The 19,600-nt window shown below is 55.7% G+C and overlaps 1 protein-coding gene across 4 annotated transcripts in view; it reads left to right on the top strand.

Moving 5' to 3' along the window:
• AKNA (AT-hook transcription factor) overlaps positions 1-19,600 on the top strand; it is a 52,325-nt gene that overhangs the window by 8,495 nt on the left and 24,230 nt on the right. Inside the window, exons 1-6 of one of the 4 annotated variants that reach the window (XM_036022116.1) lie at positions 729-901; positions 6,323-6,710; positions 9,441-10,507; positions 12,219-12,293; positions 17,648-17,804; positions 18,523-18,677. In XM_036022116.1, the coding sequence (XP_035878009.1) occupies positions 6,371-6,710; positions 9,441-10,507; positions 12,219-12,293; positions 17,648-17,804; positions 18,523-18,677 (1,794 nt within the window). In that variant the 5' untranslated portion in view covers positions 729-901; positions 6,323-6,370. Of the gene's footprint in view, positions 1-728; positions 902-6,319; positions 6,711-9,440; positions 10,508-12,218; positions 12,294-17,647; positions 17,805-18,522; positions 18,678-19,600 lie in introns of those variants that run through there. The other 3 variants (XM_028521746.2, XM_036022118.1, XM_036022117.1) reach the window with 3 other exon arrangements.

Here is a 19,600-nt window from a genome sequence, read left to right as displayed (position 1 = left end):
GTCTTGTGCTCTGCCTTATTTCCAGCACCTTGAAAAACACCCAGCACACAATATGCTCAGTAAGTACCTGTCAAATGAATGAATGAATGGAAGGAGGGGGCTTGGGGTAAAGCAGTTTGCTCTCCGCTGAGCCCTGGGATCAAGAGGGGAAATTCACCTGATTGGCTAGTTCCCTATCTCTGAGCTACCTAGAAAATCCTACTATAGCTACAGGCCCTGCTTGGGGCAAGGACAGTGGGTGGGATGGCAGGAATCATTGCAGCCTCACTAGGATGTTGTGCTGCCTATTGGCAGACAGGATGGAGAATCAGAGCTGAAAGGGTGCCTAGCAAACATCCAGTCTGCACTTCCATTGTGTAGCTGGACACTGAGGCCTAGTGAGAGAGGGGGCCTTGGCGCTATGGAAAAAGCTCCTAGGTGGTTCAAGCTGCTGGAGGCCTCCTTCCAGGCTCTGCATGCTGAGTGACCTTGGCCAAGTCTCTGACCTTCTCTGGGCTTTAGTCTCCTCAATCTGTATTTTGGCTGTGATGGTCCCAAGCCTTGACATGGGGAGTTTCCGTGAGTCCTTTCCTGGACAGAACAGACCCGCAGAGGGCCTGCAAGGGGTTAAGCTCCTCCTGCTCACTCTCATGCTGCACTCAGACAAACCCCCCTCCTTCTGACAAACACTTGTAGGAAATCAGGCTGGGCGCTTCCTGCCTAGGCGAGGCGGCCTCAGCCGCAGCAGGGGCGGGGAGAGGTGGGGAGCGATGCTTGTCTGTGAGCAGCAGCTCGGGCTGGCAGAGCAGCCTGGAGGCGGGCCAGGGCGCCATGGAGGCAGGGGGCTCCCCAGGTTTGGAACAAAGACCTCACATGCAGGTCCTCTGAGCCGGGGCCGGCGGGATGGTGAAACCCGAGAGAGGTAAGGGACTGGAGGAGGGCAGGGAAGCCGCCTTCCCTCTGGACGGGCCAGTCACAGACTCTCTGGGACAGTCCAGGGAGGCTGGACCAGCCCAGCCCAGCCAGGAAGTTGCAGCTGCTGCGACAGCTGTGTCACTTCTCTCCCGGCTGAGGGGAGCCCGGCCCCCACACCCGGGAAAGGGTGGACTTTAGGGGGATTTCCTCAAGCCTCGAGATGCTGGATTCCAGTCCGAGCTCTGACTCTGATCTCTGTGAACTTGGATGAGCTCTGGTCCTTCTCTGTGTTTGGAGTGTCCTCATCTGCACATGGAAAGTCAGCCCCATGGTCTGCAAAGGGACCTCAGACATAATGTACGAATGAGGAGCAGGCCAGGAGGCAACAGAGGGTCCGCTTGAAAGAGTGGCCCCTTCTGCCACATAAGGGCAGGGAGAGGAGTCAAGGATGGTCCAATAGACCCAGCCCAGCTCTTCAGACTGGGGGGACTGGAGTTCACATCAGCCAATGCACCTTCCCTCTTTCCCCAGGGCCTCTGCTGCTGCTGGGGAGAGCCGGGGGCTGGAGGGGGTACATCTGGAATGGAGGGTGCCTGGTGCTTCCCCATGGGTGTCGTTTCTATGCAGCTGGCCAGAACCCCTTGAGGACAGCAGGTCTGTGCCCTGCCAGCTGGTCAGAGAGGGAGGCCAAGTTTAGGGCTCCTACCCCAACAGCCCAGCCTTTTTGGAGGAGCCCAGCCACTTGATATAGAAGGCCTTCTTTCCCCTTCCTCCTGCCCTGCTACCCTGCACGTGTGATGGACTTGGTTTCAGAGCCTCGGGCCCTGGGTTTGAATCCTCGGGCCGCACTTCCTGGCTGCGAGGTCTCGTGAGAGCCTGCCTCCTCTCTTTTGCTCCATTTTGCATCTGGGAGATGTCAGAGTCAGGGTGGGGGCAGGGGGCAGCATCCAGGTCAGCCCTAGCTGGATGGGAAGGGGCTTCAGAAGGCATGGGGAGGTGGAGGCGGGCTGCGTGGCTGCAGGTGGCAGAGGAGAACCAGGGAGATGGAGACATAAAGGGAAGTGTGCTCAGGTTGGGAGTGGCTGAGAGGGCAGAGAAGCCTCTGAGTGGGGGTAGCTGGCCCACTCGGGCACTGGAGAGAGAAACCACAAGGGTCTCATACACCCTTCAGAGAACCACGGGCAGGAGTGCTGCGGGGGGGTGTGGGGGAGATATACAAAAGGAGAGGGTAGAGATTGGTGTTGCCTTGTGGGGTTAGTTTCTCCAGGGCTGGCAGGGACTAGCACCCAGCAGCTTAGCCCTGGAAGGGACTTCGTGCTGATGGGACTTTCCTGGATTCAGGCCCCAGCTCATGGAGGCTGACCAGAGCAAGCCTGCCTTTGGCTGCCATCCAAGGACCTCTGCCCATAGCTTTCCATCAAGTTCTGTTTGTACTTTCAGACCTCTGTGCCTTTGCCTATGCTGTTCCCTTTGCCTGGGATGTCCTTCCCGCATCTTCTTCCCCCAGATCCTCTTTGTCAACTTAATACTTCTTCAATTACTCTTCTGTGTTGTCCCCTGGCCCCCTGGGACCTTTTGCCTTCATTTGGAACACTTTTACTTATTTCTGTATTTCTGTACTCATTTCTGTGTCTAATGTAGTGCTTGGCACACAGTAGGAGGTCACAATTTTTTTAAGTTAACTTATAAGTTAATTTGCTCTATCTATATGTTTGTTACTATGAAATGGGGTCCCAGAAGGGGGCTTCGCCGTCCTGAGGCTGTTGCCCTCCAAAGCCGATGACAACCAGGAACCCCAAAGTTCATTTAGCCACCCCCCAGCCCGCCCTCGAGGGAAGACCTCACGTGGCTATGGCAGGAGCAGGCGGTGTCTCGTCCACCATGCAGCGAGGCACACCAGCCTGGCGGGTCACTGTGCAGCAGCAGCCCCCAGGCCGGAACCTAGTCTCTGGTGTCCAGCCTGCTTTTCTCTCACAGCAGCCTGTGAGCCCATGTCCTCGTCCAGCCTGAGGCTGGCCTGTGGTCGGCGCTTGTGTGTGTGGCTGACTGGCCTGTCCTGAGCTCCATGGCACCAAGGGCTGGGGCTCACGTGGGACACGGAGTCCCAGCGCGGGAGAGGCTCGCAGGTTTCGGGGCCTGGGGCGCCTGTGCAGAGCTCGGCCAGTGACCGCAGCTGCCTCTGACGCGCGGCCTGCCCTGGGCACAGCGAGATTTCTGAGCGGACTGAGTCATCCCGAGAGACAGGATGTTCCTCTTCGCGCCCCAGAGGCCTCTGTGATTGGGCAGGCTGCTCGGTGGCGTGGCTAGAAAAAGCCCTTTAAAAAGTCAAAAAACCACACGCCTCCCCAGCCCCTTCCTTGGGCAGAGGTTTCAGAAATAGAAAAACAACGGCGCTCAGCACCCGTTACACCTGCCGAAGAAGCAGCAGTGGGAAGGTCTAGTCAGCCTAGAGGGCTGGCCTTGCTCGGGGTGCCGGTTCAAATGCAGACTCCTGGGCCCCGCCCCCCGGGGCCACCAAGTTTGGCTCTCTTTGGGTCAACCTGTGAGTCTTCGATTCTTAGAGGATTCTTTTTAAAGATGTTTTTTATTTATTTTTAGAGAGGGGGAAGGGAAGGAGAAAGAGGGAGAGAAACATCAATGTGTGGTTACCTCTCCTGCACCCCACACTGGGAACCTGGCCTGTAACCCAGGCATGTGCCCGGACTGGGAATCGAACCAGCGACCCTTCGGATCGCAGGCCGGCAATCAATCCACTGAGCCACACCAGCCAGGGCCATTCTTAGAGGATTCTTAAGAGCACTCAAGTTTAAGGCCCACTGGCAAGAATTTCCAAGAGGGGTACAGGCCCACCTGAGGGTATAAGACAAAGGATTAGAATGTCTCTTTAAAATATTTATTTTCTACTGCACCTTTTTTAAAATTTATTTTTGAAATATTTTTTCTAATACATGTAGTGTGTTGGCATGAGAATACATATGTCTAATACATGTGTATAAGAAATACACAGAATGGGGCAAAAGTAGGCTTACAGTTGTTCATCTGGAAAATAAGTAACACAAGAATAAACCATTTTGCGTACTCACAACTGTAAACCTACCTTTGCCTCACCCCGTAGAGTGGGGATGCAAGCAAATACCTGTCTTTATCAATGCGCTGTGTGATTTTAAAAAAACTCTGGGGGGAGACCACTGGGCCAAAACTCTTCCAAATCTTGTTCTGTCCCTAAGCAGCTGGGTGATCTTGGCCCAGTTGCTCTTCCATGTTGAGCTTCAGTTTTCTCATCTGAAAAATCGTTTTCTGTGACCCACTCACTGTTTGAAAACACACAGGTGAAGCTTCTGGCCGAGGCTGGCAAGAGAAGGTAGAGCATACGTGGTGGGACCATCTGGAGGACATTCTCGGGCGGGGGCGTAGATCGAGGCCGGGAGACAGCGAGGCCCTGGAGCCCCTGTCCCAGGGAGCAGGGGTTGCAGCCGGAGACGGGGAAGGTTATTCCCTGTCCCGACCCCAGCACTTGAGAAGGCTGCAGCCTTTCTCAGGCTGCACGTTCCCTGGGGAGCTTTCTCTCCAGAAATAGTTGCCTGCTGACTTTTCTCAGCTGTACCAAGCCGACTCTGACCAAGACCCAAGTGCTCACGAGGCTGCAGAAACAAACACAGACCTATTTGTCCCAGGAGGCCTGGCGTTATTCGTGCTCAATTGTTTCCCCTGCACGGTGACCTTTCACCCCAGCCTTGTCCTGGCTGGTGTGCGGCTGGGCCTCAGTCTGCCCGCCTGCAGAGCGAGGCCCGGAGGCCTTGCCGAGCCCCTTGGGTGAGGCCGTGCCTGCTGCCATCAACCCTGTGTTTCTTTCTTTTTTCTTTTTTCAAACTTCTATTTGTTGTCCCACTTACTTATGCGTTCATTGGTTGATTCTTGTGTGTGCCCGGACTGGGAATCAAACCTGCATTCTTGGTGTATCCTATCGGGATGATGCTCTGACCAACTGAGCTACCTGGCCAGGGCTCAGCTCTCTTTCCAGGACTCTGTGTGGTGCTTGGCACAGAGGTGGCTCCTGGGGGGTGTTGGCCTTACCAGGAGGGCAGGGAAAGGAGTTGAGAAGGAGAGGAGGAAGAGGGAAAGAAGGAAAAAGAAGGAAAGAAGGCAGGTGGGGAGGAGCGAGGCACACTGCTCCCCCCCCCCCCCCCCCACCACGCTTCTGCTTCATTCTCCTGGAGCAGCCAGAGGGGAGCGTCTAAGCCACACCTCCCTGTGCTCTCCTGGGTCTGGGATGCTCTCCCAAGGCCGGAGCAGGACCTGAGAGGCCCTCCTGGCCCTGGCCACCACCTCTCCTTGCCCACACTCCCTGCCGTCCCATCACCCCACCTCCAACACCACAGCCTTCAGGAAACCACTACCAGTCACTCTCCCACCTCTAGGCCTTTGGAACTGCCTGCCCCCTGCCTGGAATGCCTTCTTAAAAATTGAGGTGATACATAACAAAACATTAACCATTTTAAAGTGAACAGATCGGTGGCTTGTGGCATATTCCCAATGTTGTGCAGCCACCACCTCTCTCTGGTTCCAAAACGTTTTCCTCAGCCCCCCCAAAACCTGGGCCCCTTAAGTAGTCACTGCCCAGGCGCCTGCCCCCCAGCCGCCGATAACCACCAGGCTGCTTCCTCTCTCGTGCATGACCGATTCTGGATGTTTCACGTCGGGACACTCACACTGCGTGTGACCTTCCGCGCCTGGCTTGTCTCACACGGCAGGCTGTTCCCAGGTCCCCCCGTGTTGCGGTATATGTCAGCACTTCATTCCTCTTTATGGCTGATTAGTATAGCATTATGTGTTTATGCCACAAATTGTTTTTAATCCTGGCTGACGACGTTTGGGCTGCGTTGTGGGCAGAGCCGCCATGAACGCCTGTGTGCCTGTGTTTGTCTGAGTACCTGTTTTCAATTATTTTGGGTCCTGGAATGCTCTTTGCACCATCCCCCTACTCCCGATTCGAATTCTTACGGTGGGGGCCGTGGTGGGGTGGGTGGACAGGAAAGGTTTCCAGGAGCAGCAGCTTCTAAACGGGGCCTTCCCTGACTTCCCAGGCCTGCACCAAACCCCTGCCTTCCTCCCTCCCCTAGGCTCTGGCCTGTGCCCTGCACCCAGGCCCCGAGCTTGGCACCCGGTAACAATAGCTAGCACGCATCCCACACCCTCCAGGGTGCTGGCCACCGGGCTCCTTATCCTGTATCTCAAGTCGTTTTACACAACTCTTGAGGAAGAGAGGAATTATTATCCCAGTTTGTCCATGGCCACACAGCTTCAGGGGGATGGAGCCAGGAGCTGAACCAAGGCTGTCTGCTTCCGAAGTGCCTGCTGGTAACTTCCTGTTCAGAAGGAAGGAGGGGACTCGAGGACTAATGCCATCCCCTGATTGTGTCCCCAGGAGGCCTCCGGCAGGATGGCAGCTGCTGCTGAGAGGAGCTGGCGGTGACTGATGCCCGTAGTGGCAGCTCCATCTTCGGAAGATGGGGTGGCCCAAGTGAAGCTCAGGCCAGGCCCCATGGCCAGCTCGGGGACTGAAGTCCACTGGGCTGAGCCCGGCCTGGGGAAGGGGCCCCGGCGGCGGCGCTGGGCCTGGACCGAGGAGGAAAAGGATGCTGTTGGGAGCGTGCCACACGGCTGGGCAGAAGAAGGGCCCTTCCCCACCGCCACCAGCCCCGAGCTCCTCGAGGACTTCCGTCTGGCCCAGCAGCACCTGCAGCCACTGGAGTGGCACTTGGAGCCGCAGCCTGATGGGCACCCGGCTTCCGACTCAGGAGGGTCTGCAGAAGAAGGTGAGACTTCCTCTCCCAACCTCACCCTGCAGTCCCCCAATCATCCTACCTTCTGGCCGGAGGCCGGGGGTGGGAGGGAATTTTAGAAAATCTTTAAATTAAATTCTATGAAGTCTATAATTTAAAAATTTTACAAGTTTAAATTACTTAAATATTACTGTTCATTGCAAAAATATCAGTGCAATCTAAGCAAACAGGAAAAATGAAAAAGGACTCATCCAGATAACTCTTCCGTACGTGTATATACCACAACAGTATGACTGTGGAGCAGTGTTTTACAAACTATATCGTGAGCTGCTTTTTTGTGACTTACAGACGGGAGCAATGTCCCAGCTCATCAGATATTCTTCCACCAGTCCTGATGCCTGACTAGGAATTGCACGGTGTGGATATTCTGACATTTGCTGGGCCATTCTCTCCCTGCTGTGCATTTAGGTAGTTTCTAGTTTTTGCTACCACAAACAATGCAGAGGTGGAAGTTGATAGCACATCTTTGCACAATTGATTTAATGATAGCCTTGGTCGTGGAAATTGCCTGGTCCGGGGGTTAAGCCATTGTTAAGACTTTGCAAAACCCCACTGAGCAATGGGAATGTTGGCATTCCTTCTTTTCTAAAATAACTGCTCCCTTTGCACTGAGACCAACTTAGACCAACTTGCTAGTTTGGTTGGCAACCTCCTTCTTCTCTCTGAGTCTTGGTCTCCCCATCTGTGAGTTGGGAGTCAGGATGCCTCTGGGGATAGTAAGAGCTTGATGCATGGTGCCTGGTGCACTCAGAGTAGGAAGGGAACATTCCATCTTAGGGTTCTGCAGATTTTTTGTGCCGTGACTCAAAGCCTTCATGCTGGATCTGCCCGGAGCTATGAGGAACTGCTGTGAGCTCCCCCTCAGGGAACGGTGACTGGGGCACACTGAGAGAAAAGAGGGCAGAGGCATCTCTTCCTGAGGTCACATGGTAACCCCCTGCTATGATGTAACAGCTGCTGCCATGTCCTGTCCCCTTACTGTGTGCCCCGGGCAGGGCTGGCGGGACCTGTCTCCTTCCCTCCTCAACACCGGCTGCCAGGTAGGAGGGACTAGCCTCTGGTCTCAGTAAGGACTGCCACAGAGGTCGGCTACTTGTCCACGGCCCCCAGTGAAGGATCAGAGGGACCAGGATCGAACCCAGGGCTCCCCGGCTCCAAAGCCTCCTCCCTTCATCTCACTGCATGAACCCCAGGGGCAGACACTGACTCGCCTACATGGCTGGGACCTGGGTGTCAGGTCCAGGCTTGCAGGGAACCACTGTGTGGTCTTTGGCCAAGATGCCTAACCTCCCTGGACTTCGAGCATGCCACTGTAAACAAGAGAGACTTGCTGAAGGAGATTTTAAGGAGTTGGAGGATATAGATTTCAAGGGTAGGAGAGAGAGTGGAGGGGAGGAGCAGAGGGTGATACACGAGTTAATGACAAAGGTGCACCTGGCCAGAGCAGAGAGTCTGCACTTGGCACTGTGCAGGCTGTGTCTCATGACGTTCTGGGTCTGTCCCAAAGACTTACATAGGACCTAGGACAGAGTAGGTGCTCAATAAACATCGACTCCATGGGTGATGGGTAGGCGAATAGATGAATGAATGGGAGGGTAATGGATGGGTGAGTGAGTGGCTGGGTGGATGGATGGATGAATAGTTCTTGAGCACCTACTATGTAATAATTACAATGACTACCCATTTTCTGGGAGCTTTGCCTATGTTATTGCCCTCCCTCCCTTTCTTTTCTTCTTCCCACTCAGTTAACAAGGATTGAGCACCTGCTCTGCAGACACGATAGTAAATGAAAACAGAGGGTATCCTTATGCTCATGGAACTCGCAGTCTAGTGGGGGGTGGGGATATTAATGACACAATCACATAAGCAAGTGGAAAACTGCCGCTGTGATAAGTATTTCAAAGTAAAGGTATTTGGTCTTCTGAAAACGTATTGAGGGAGAATTTGCCCTAGTGAGGGAGGTGTGAGAAAACTTCTTGTCAAGGCTGAGCTAGTGTCTGAAGGACAAATAGGCAGCTAGGCCAAGGGAGGTAAAAAGGACCCTGGCAGAGGGACCGGCATGTGCAAAGGCCCTGTGGCGGGAGAGCATGGGGTGTGACTGGAGCCAGGAGAGACTGAGGGGGACCCTGGAGAGAGATGGACCAGGAGAGCTAATGGGATCTAGAGGCAGGGACCTCAGGACTATATTAAAGGTTCAGCTCTATGCTGGGAACAGCAGGAAGATATCGATGAGTGTTCAGATGGTGGGTGAGGGCGAGGATTGAGGAGATGATTAGGTGGCTACAGCAGTGCTCCCAGGTGAGAGAGAATGTCATCTTGGGCAAAGGTGGTAGTGTTGGACTGCAGGGCGGTAGGTGAGTTTGACAGCTGTAGGAGGTCTTGGTGACAGGCAGGATTCTGGGGGTGAGGGGGTAAGGACACCTCCCAGGTTTCTGGCTTGTGCAACTGGGTGGGATGGTATTGCCATTTGCTGGGAGGGAAACACAGGGAGGGGGGATAACCAGCTTTGGGGGTTGAGTGTGGAGGACCTTGGAGGCAACCAGAGGAGGTTAGGGAAGCACTTGGCCATGTAGACTGGGCCTTACTGGGAATCTTACGGCGATGAGATGAGGAAACGAGCGCCCAGAGGGGTGCAGTGACTTAGGCAACATTCCACAGTCAGTCCAGACCCGACACATGCTAAGCGATGGACTCTCTTTCCAGAGTTTGAAGCAGAGCATGTGGACAGCCCAGAAAGTTCCAACTTGCCTCTCAGCTGGCTCCCCCAGCAGGATCCTGCACTGGACATGACCGTAGAGGAGCCCGATGTGGCCCTTGGAGAGCCTGAGGCTGAAGAGGCTGGAGGGAGCCCCCCAGGGTTGGGGTCCGAGACTGGTCTCTGCTCTGGGGACAATGGAAACACCAGCCCCGCGGCTCTGGGGTGGGATCGGGCCACGGGCTGGGTGGCTTCTGGCAAACAAGCCAGCGGAGACAGACTTCCAGAACATTCTGAGGTCAACCCAACTGTTGACCTCAGCTCTGCCAGGTCCTGGAGCAGTGGGACTGTGAGCCTCGGCCACCCCAGTGACAGCCTTGATTCTACCTGGGAAGGAGAGACCGACGGCCCCCAGCCCACTGCCCTGGCCGAAGCCCTGCCACAGAGCCCCCGTCACCGCCTCCTCAGTTCAGACGGCAGAACTGGAGGGAGCGTTGCTCTGGCAACCCCCTCGGAATTCCAGGACTCCTCAGCACCCCCAGCCCACAGCCTCCAGTGTCCTGAAGACAGATGGAGGAGAGAGACTCCCAGCCTCTCCTGCCCTCGGCCGGGGGACCAAGCCTGGAAGCGGACACGGACATCACCTAAGGCGCTCCCTTCCCGATTCACCGGCTCCGTCAGCCCCCCGAACCCTCGGCCTGGGCCTGCCCGGCAGGACAGGCCGCCACCCAGGGAGGGAGCCACTGTGGCTGGCCACTCATCTTCGGATGCCCCCAAGTACGGCCGGGGGCGGCTGAACTACCCGCTCCCTGACTTCTCCAAGGTGGCACCCCGGGTAAGATTCCCCAAAGATGAGAGTTACCACCCGCCCAAGGCCAGGAGCCGCAGCAAGCAGCCTCGGGACCCTGGCAGACCCCTCATCTTCAAGTCGCCCGCCGAGATTGTGCGGGAGGTGCTGCTGAGCAGTGAAGAAGCCTGCTCGGGAAAGCACCCGCCTCCTACCCACCCATTCACGGGGGTGCCCCAAGAATTTCAGACGCCTGAACAAGCCACCAAGCTGGTCCATCAGCTCCAGGTAAGCCACACTCATCTCTATGGGCATGTCGCCAAGGCACTCGCTGGCCCGGGAGGGCTGGAGGCTGGTAAGGATGGGGGCCTTGGGCCAGGCCAGGAGCCCCCTGCTGGTGAAGAGGTTATACCCCCAGCCATGAAGATAGCCCCAAGCCCTTTGCTCAGAGAGAGAGGTGAGCACACCCATACTGCCAGGATAGTCCATGTTGGTTTGTTTTGAGCTTCTGCTATGAAAAAATTTGAAACATACACATACACAATCTCCATCACCCAGCTTCCATCCGTGGCTCACCCCTCGCCCCGCCCACCCTGCTGGAGTCGTTTTCAAGCATCAGATCATTTGATTCAAAGATATTTTAGTGTGCACATCGACAGATAAGAATTCTGCCTTAAACATAACCACACAACCGTTATCCTCCCTAAAGTTGGCATCAATTCCTTAATATTATCCAATGTCCAGCCAGTGTTCAGATCTCTCTGTGTGTCCTGTAACTGGCTTGTTTGTCTCAGTGGGTTCAAATTCGATCCAAACACAGCTCGTACATGGCATTTCGCCATTGGGTCTTTCGAGCCCCTCCCTTTTTTTCCTTTCTTTTTCTTTTCCTCTCCTTCTTTTATTTCTTCCTTTTCAAATTTCTTTCTTCCTTGTAATGCATTTGTTAAGGAGCCAGCTCTGTCCTGCACACAGTCACGGTGTCTCTTCCTGTGCCCCTCTGTCCTGCACGTGGTCACTTTAGAGCTGGAGGGCTTTTCTGGTTGTCATCACCTGTGTGTTTCCCCTCCAGACCACGAGCACCACACAGGCAGGGGGTTAGGGAGTTTGGGGTAACAGCACATCCTGGGTGGCCCCCTCAGGAGGCAGAGGACACCTGCTGACCTCAACTGTGGTGTGAGCGGATGCTGGTGGCCACTTCCTTGGCCCAGTCCTGCGTTTGGGGCGACAAATGGTAGTATCCTCATGCTGTCATTCCTTTTGCGTTCATCTGATGGGGATTATCTGCAGAGTAAAACGTTCCCCTCATCCACTATTTGGTCGCCAAGGTCTAGTTCACATGGGGAAGACAGGAGAAATGCAGGATTCTGGCCTAGCTACCGGTTTTCAGAACTATGCGTCACTTCCCTGGCATCCTTCAGAGGTAACTGGTGATGTTTGTTGTTGCTTTCCTCCCTCATTTTAATGAAGCTCTTCAGTGTTGTTTAAGGTAGGCAGTGACTCTGAGTAGACGCCACTGTTGTTTTCAGGTCTTCTATTTTTCTACCAAGGGGGCCCGTGATCACTCATTCATTCATCTGTCAAAGCGCACTCACAAAGCACATACTATTCAAGCAGCAAACAGGGCGGCGGGGAAGACAGACGTGGGCCTCACACACGGATCCCACAGACGGGCGGCAGGGAATCTGGACTCGAGGAGTTGCGGTCCTCTGCGGTGGGGTTGCACGTGGCGGTAGAGCAGCCCCAAGGCCCTGCCCCCCGACCCATTGCTGGGGACGGTGGAAGGGCTGGTGAGTGAGTTGTCCTGCTGCCTCGGACACTCCAGAATTTGGCCACGGGGGTCCGCATTACACGTGAGCCTGAAAGGGTCTCTCAGGTCCCAGCTCTGGAGGTTTTTCACTTTGAGGGACCCAGGAGTCCCTGCCGCGGGGGAGGTTCCCTGTGAGAGGCCTCGCAGCGAGGAGCCTGGGCAGGTGACCACCGTGCTGTCTTTTTCCTGCAGGAGGACTACCACAAGCTCCTCACCAAGTACGCTGAGGCTGAGAACACCATCGACCAGCTGCGCCTGGGAGCCAAGGTACCCGGCCCGAGTGGGCTGGAGGGATGGGCCCTGGCTCCTCGCAGGTGACACTTTTTCAAAGTCTACGGCAGGGCCATTGCTTCTTGCCTCCTGGCACCTGCCTTGTAGGGATGGTGGAACCCAGTCCTTTCTTGTTCTACCACAAGGTCACTCATTCTGTGACCTTGGCCAGCAGTCTTCAGGCTCAGCGGCCTGTGTCGTTGATGAGCTTGGATGTCCTTGAATCCTAGAATCCTAGGGATGCCACCAGAAGCTGTTTCCTGGATGAGGTCTAGGTTAAGATCACCTGGGCTTGATTCCTAAATCCATTGCAGGTCAGCTGTGTGACCTTAAGGCAGTTACTTGGGCTCTCTGAACCCCAAGGAGGAAGCACAGAATTTCTTGTTAGTCCCCCCACCCCCGCCCTGTGGGTGTTTGTTTCCCCACCTGATCCTTCTGGGGTCGTGACTTTTTCTTCTTCCCCACCGTTGGCCATAGCCTCTGCCCTCATCCCCTGACTGAGTGCTGAGTGAGTGCCACGCGTGTGGCAGGAGAGCATGGAGGGAGAAATGCACCCACCCAAACGGAGCTGGCCGCCATCCTGCCCAGCCCCCACCCCAACTTGGGAGGAAGCCGTGAGACCTTCCCCTTTTCTGGTGTGAGGCAGGAAGTGAGACCTGTGGCAGCCCCTGTGGTTTCCTGCCCTCCTCCTCCCCGCTCTTGCCCCATCAAGTAGCAGTGGAGGACGGGTGGGAGCTGAGCTGCAGAGAGGTAGACCCTCCCTCTCCCTGGCCTCCCCTCATGGGCCCCCCACATGAGCCTGCCCCTGACACGCCCCAGGACCCCTCCCCCGCCACGGTGCCTCTCTGAAGTGTGCTCGGAGGCAGGAGGCAGTCGTGGTGAGAAAGGGGCCCTGTCCTAGGAGCAGTGCCCTGCGTCCCCACACCGGCCTCACACATAGGCAGGTCCCTTCCCACCCCAGCCTCCTGGGGCCATGTGTAAAAGGGAGTTAATCAGCCCTCCCTCCTGGGAGCCAGTGGGCTCTCCCCAGTATCTTAAGCCTCCCTACAGCTCTGAACTGCTCTGAACTGCTCTCACCTCTGAACTGCTGAGCCGGACTCAGGGGCGGAAGGGTTGGAGGTGCTGGGAGGACGGTAGAGGGGCTGGGTGAGGCACCCTCTCCCGGAAACCACGTTCTCAGGACTGCAGACCCTTAGAAGGTCCTAGGGACAAGGAACTGATCATCGGGTCCAAGTCCACAGCTCCCTGTCTTGCAGATGGGAGAACTGGGACCCCAGGACAGGCAGAGGCTGCCAAAGGTCACGGTCAGGAGCAGAAGCTCAAAGCATCTCCTCCCTCCCTCCCTTCTGTGCCTCCTTCACTCGTAGAGGAAATGAGTTGGTACAGTGTAGGGAGAGCACGGACCTGGCCCCTGGCAAGTTCTTCCTTAGAGACAGGGACCATTATTGTTATTAGTAGCGTCACTAGGAAGGTGCTGACTGGGTGTCCGTGTGCCAGGTGCAGTGCAGGCATGGGCAGGGGTGGACACGGTGGGAGGACAGCCGTGGTGCCTCCTCTCATGGGAACTCCCCTAACCCAGTGGGGACTGGAGTCTCCCTCTATGTGGTCACCTGGGCCTAGCAATTGACCATCAGGAGTGAAGGTGGGAGAGGCTGGGAGTAGTCTGGTGCTAGCTCACCTACTCCCACTTCCCGGGGAAAGGACTCCTTGGTCTGTGGGTCCTCCTCCAGAGAAGGGTGGGCACAGGTTTGCTGGACCCTTCTAGAAGTGGGACAGTGTGCTCCTGGACCCCTAGTCTCACAGCGCCCTGGGGAGTAGCAGGGCAGGGCCCACCGTGCCAGCGTGCTGAGGACATGAAGCCCAGGCGGAGGGGGCGTGGCCAGTCCCACGGGGCTGAGGGCTTCCAGCCAGGCCTCACACCCTGTCCGGGGCTCTGCAGGCTCAACCCTGCAGGCTTGGGAGACGATGGCGGGGCTTTCTGCTCAGAGCTGGTGTCAGGGAGGTGGGTGTGTTCCTGCTCCTCTAGGCTGAGCTGGCTGGAGTGAGCGCCCCCCCTCCCCATCTGCTGAGCCCCTCACACTGCTTGGAGCCCCCTAGGGAGGGAGCCAGGCTAGGGATGTTGCCCTGGGCACGCAGGGTAGATAGTCAGCAACAGTGGGGGCCCAGGGAAAGGAGACTGGCCTTTGCTGAGCAGGGAGAAGGTGCCAGGCCAAGGCCAAGTGCACTGCCAGGGTTGCCTCCTTCCATCCTCTTTTCGAGAGAAAACTGAGGCTCAGTCAGGTGGAGTGGTTTGCTCTACATTGCGCAGCTGGCAATGGATCACAAGTTGGGGTTTTAACCTAGGCCTGCCTGATTCCAAAGTGGGTCCTCCTCCCCATTCCGGGCAAGCGCAACAACAGACCCTGCGCAACAGACGTTTAGGGACCAGGCAGGGCGATGGTGCCGCAGTGAGACTAAGAATAGTAATAAGTGAGGTTTACTGGCCACTGCCCTAAGGAGTTTACCATGGGGGAGACTCAGACACAGGAGGGTAAGCAGTTTGCCCAGGATCACTCAATAAGTAGGGGCCCGAGCTGGGGCATGAGCCACGCAGTCCGACCCCAAAGCCCACTGCTAACGCCACACCATCTAGCGGAGCCAGGCTCTGGGTTCTACAGCTGGGGAGGCTGTCCAGGAAGTCCCGTGGCCTGGCCTGGGAGCATCCCTGGATCTGGACTGGGTGGGGCCGGGGGCCGGGGCTCTGTTCTCCACATGATCTCACACATTCGGTGCCCTGGTGCCACCTCCCTGCAGCCTCTGTCCCCCATCTCAGCTGCCTCTAAGCATCCGGGGCATCTGGGAGGCTGAGGAGATCAGAAGTCACCCCAGAAAGAATTGGGATAACAGAAAACTGGCTTTCCTAAAAGTGTATGTTCGGACAGCTACTCGTTGGTCCAGAAGCCCCTGGTGGAGGTGGGATGTAGTAGGTGGGGGGGGGGGGGGGGCCAAGAGAGACATTTCTATATTCAGAGGGGTTGGGAAACCGCTCCTTTCTCTCCACTCCTTCCCCCCCCCACCCCATTCATAAAGCCCATTAGCATGTTAAAGGCGGTGGGAAACCCATCTGTGCAGAGTACAGTCAGTCATTTAACCCAGTGTTCCCCCGCACTCACTGATCCACCGCTCACTGACAACCCCGCTGAGGAAGCCAGTCCAGCTTCTGGGGGCACCATGGGACACCCTGACTTAAAAGGGGTGCGCTGGAGCCTCAGGGTGGGCCCCAGCTATGTTCTAGGAGGCAGCTCAGAAGCTGCCCACAGCTGCCTTCAGCCCCTGGATTCAGGGCATCCGCACAAGCCTTTGGCCCCTCTGCTTCACGCTCTTCTGGCCCCTAAAACAATGGGGCCTCGTGCTGAAAGCTGCTTGTTCCTGTGGGCGGGTCTGAGGCCAGGGGAGGGGCAGGTGGGACAGGGAGTGACATGGGGGGGCTGGTCTTCCCCCAGATTTGGGTCACCCAGGGAAGAGAGGGGTGCTGGTGGGCAGGGCCCCGTAGTTGAGTCTGAGCAGATGGCTGAGGGGATTATTAAAATCCAGCTTTGTTCTCATCAGAGGCTGGGCCTGAAAGAGGAAGAGGCAGCTGGAGGCAGGGTAGGGGTGTGGGATTGTGGGGCAGCGAGGGGGGGTGGTGCGGAGCATGCCCAAGCAGTGCAGGACCATTGTCCTTCACTTTGGAGCAGATTTTCTGCCACCACCAGGACGTGAAGAGCAGCTTAAGCAGGGATGGGCTGCCTGCCTGGGGGCCCGGGCGCTCCCTCCACCAGGCTCACCCTGAACTGCCCTCTCCTGGCCCTGGGGAAGCGCCAGGCAGTAAGATAAGCTGCCTGACACCTTGAGGAGCAGGGAGCCCTGAGGCACCTCAGGGGAGTGGCTTTTCCAGGGACCTGCCTGCAGGGGGTGGGGGGTGGAGATGGGGGGTGGTCAGTGGTGACGAGGATGGTGATGAAGGCAGTGATGATACTGGTGGGGATTACAGTGATGACGGCGGTGGTGGTGATCATGGAGGTGACCGTGGTGATGATGGTGGTGGGGAATGTGAGGCTGCTGTTCACTGAGCACTCACTCCGTGCACAGAGAGGCTGGTTAAGTCAGCCGCTCTAGGACTCGAAGGTGGTCAGGAATCCAGGCTCTGCAGAGCTCCCACGCTGAGCTAGGGGTCAGCAAACTTTTCTCTGCTGAGGGCCAGATAGTAAATATTTTTGTCTTTGTGGACCACGCAGTCTCCATAGTAACAGCTCTCAGCTCTGCAGTTGTAGCAGGAAAGTAACTGTACACAACAAACCCCTAAACAGACAAGCAGGCCTGTGCTCACTGCAGCCTTGCCCACGGAGCAGACCAGTAGGTTGCCAACCCTGCTCTGAACCACCGGGCGGCACGTGGGCCTCCTCCGAGTCTGCGCGTCCTTGGCCTGCCGCCTGACCCCAGACACCTCTCACACACCGGGCTGCTTACCACGTCAAATGCGTCCTTGCTGATGGTGATTGGCTGCCACTGAGAGAGCAGCGCATTGAGTTGTTGGTTTACTCATTCACCCGAACAGCCTTAATGGCTGATGTTAGCAGTGCGATACTGTTAGAAAGTTTTTATTAATAAGTGTTATATTATTATAATATAGTGATATTTGCTTTATGTTAAATATATATTGATTATAATATTGTTATGGTTATACTATAAGTTATTATAATAAATATCATTTTTAAATTATTAACATAAAAAGCCATAGACTCTGGGATCAAAGCCAGGTTATAATCCCAGCCCAAGGGTTTATCAGCTGGAGGTTTTGAGTTAGTGGCTTAACCCCTCTGAGTCTCAGTTTTCTCTCCTGTAGAATGGGAATTATGGTCCCTGCCCTGCCTCCCTCTGGGGACTTCCATAATGACAGAATGAGCTCTGGCTGGTGTGGCTCAGTGGATTAAGTGCCGTCCTGCAAATCAAAGGGTTGCTGGTTCGATTCCTAGTCTAGGGCACGTGCTTGGGTTACGGGCCTGTTCTCCAGTAGGGGGTGCATGAGAGGCAACCACACATTGATATTTCTCTTCCTCTCTTTTTCCCTCCCTTCCCCTCTCTAAAAGTAAATAAATAAAATCTTTTAAAAAGAGAGAGAGAGAGAGAGACAGAGAGAGAGAATGCGAATGAAATGTCAGCCCTTGGCCCGGTCTTTGGCTCCCCCACCCAAGGGCTCCACAAAAGGTGGCATTTATTATCACAGGCATGTTTGTTGAGTGCCTGAGTGACAGTGTGAGTCAAGGTAAGGCCTTTTGGGTAGGTTTGCCCCAGCCCTGACTTAACTCTCCCTGTGCCTCTCTCACTGACAGGTGAACCTCTACTCGGACCCACCCCAGCCCAGCCACAGCATCTGCACAGGGATGGTTCCCCCAGGGACCAAGGTCTTGTCCTTCACCATCCCACAGCCCCATTCTGTGCAGCGGTGGCCGGGCCCCACCGAGGCCCTGCAGGCCCCTGAGGCATCGGGTGAGTCTGTGAGAGGAGACATGGCAGGAGGGGCCCCTGTAGCCTGTGAGTCTGCCCTGGGCTGGCACTGGCTTCAGCCAAGGGAGGGAGAGATGTGAGGCCATTTTCTGGGCCCTTAGACTTGAACAGGTCAAATGGAGATGTGGCAAGTGTCCCGCTTTAAGCCACAGCAGCCTGGGGGACGCCTCTGCCACTTGGCAACTGGGTGATCTTGGATGAGCTGCATGACAAAGAGCGTTGTCACTGTGGAGTCCATATGGGGGCCAGGCCCTGTGCCCAGCCTTGCCACACATGGTCCCAGTTAACCCCCATGGCTGGGTGCGTGCTGATGTTACCCCTGGGCAGTTAGAGAGACCGAGGCCTGGAGAGGTGAGCACAGGCTGAAGGCCCCACCACTGCACGGGGGCGGGGCGGGGGGGGGGGCTGGGACTGGAACTCGCCTCTGTCTGAATGTGAGCCCACACTATTGACTGGGAGCGCCAAGGCCTGACTGGGCTCCAGCTGTGTGGTTCTGAGCAGATCCAGACCGTGTTCTCTCCTGTGAGTGGGCACAGCGCTGCCCAGCCCACGTCTGTGGGCCTGCGTGAGGGAGGCGTGATCGCGAGATCACTGAGCTGTGACCTGACGATGGAGGCAATGGTCTTGAGGTGTGGCGTCCGTCCCTCAGCCCCAGGAAGCGCTGTTCTTGGCTCCAGTGTTCAGTGGTTGCGTATTCCAGGGTGGCCGTCGGCTCGAGGAGACCCGAGCCCCTCCTCGCCCTTCAGCGCGCCCACCCCAGGGTGGCTTCCGGAGAACCCAGGCATCGCTCAGGACCAGCCCTCAGCAGAGAGGACCCAGGCGCTGGCTTCGCAGGCTAGTCGGTTCCTGGCCAAGGTGAGTGGAACCCCAGCTTTACCAGGGGACGTGAGTCACTTGGAGGAAGCAGAGCCTCTGCCTGCTAACTTGGTCATGTCAAAGACGGGAGCCTCTCCCCTGGCTCCAGCCTCCTCCGCGTCACCCAGTGCTAGGTTTAAGTCCCTCTGTGGCACTGCCTCTCACCAAACTCGCTCCTGTTGTGCTTGAAAATGTCTCCTGGTTTGCCCCCGGGGCACGCTCGGCCCTCAGGATTCTGGAAGGGTAACGGAACCTCCACTCGACCGTTCCCCCTCAGGATACATCACCCCACTTTCTGAGTTCATTTTGATACAGAAGCCAACTCTCAGTCACCTCTCAAAGGGCCTTTATATTTTCATCGAACAGTCTAAATAATGGTGAATTGTTTTGTGAGTCTGCTTATAACTACACACTTGGCCTTATTCTGAAAGTGGCTTAGAAAAAATATGTATTATAACCACATCACACAAACGGAAGTGAGCAAACTGGGGCAGAAAGGAAGTAAGGGTAGAAAAATAAAGTGAACTCAGGGTGAAGTGAGTAAACAAAGTATTCTGTTGGACCCTGAACACTACCAGATTCATGTTTGGCTTTGAGCTTCCTAGTTGTCAATGCAAAAAGGGAAATGGAGTAATTATATACAACACCATGTTCCGAAAACGAGTTCCTTCAGAGAAATACCAACATTCCTTTCTTTTTTCTTTTTTTCTTTCCTTTCCTTTCCTTTTCTTCTCTTTTCTTTTTTCTTTTCTTCCTTTCTCCTTCCTTCCTTCCTTCCTTTTTTTTGGTAACAGCTTTCTTGAGGCACAATTCACCCATTTAGAGTTAATGGTTCGGTCATTTTTACTACAGTCACAGTCACACACCAGCACCACAATCAACTTCAGAACATTTTCATCATCCAATAAGAAACTCCTTATCTA

This window comes from Phyllostomus discolor, chromosome 3 (genome assembly GCF_004126475.2).
Source record: "Phyllostomus discolor isolate MPI-MPIP mPhyDis1 chromosome 3, mPhyDis1.pri.v3, whole genome shotgun sequence".
Lineage (NCBI taxonomy): Eukaryota > Metazoa > Chordata > Mammalia > Chiroptera > Phyllostomidae > Phyllostomus > Phyllostomus discolor.
This window is presented reverse-complemented; position numbering and strand designations above follow the sequence as displayed.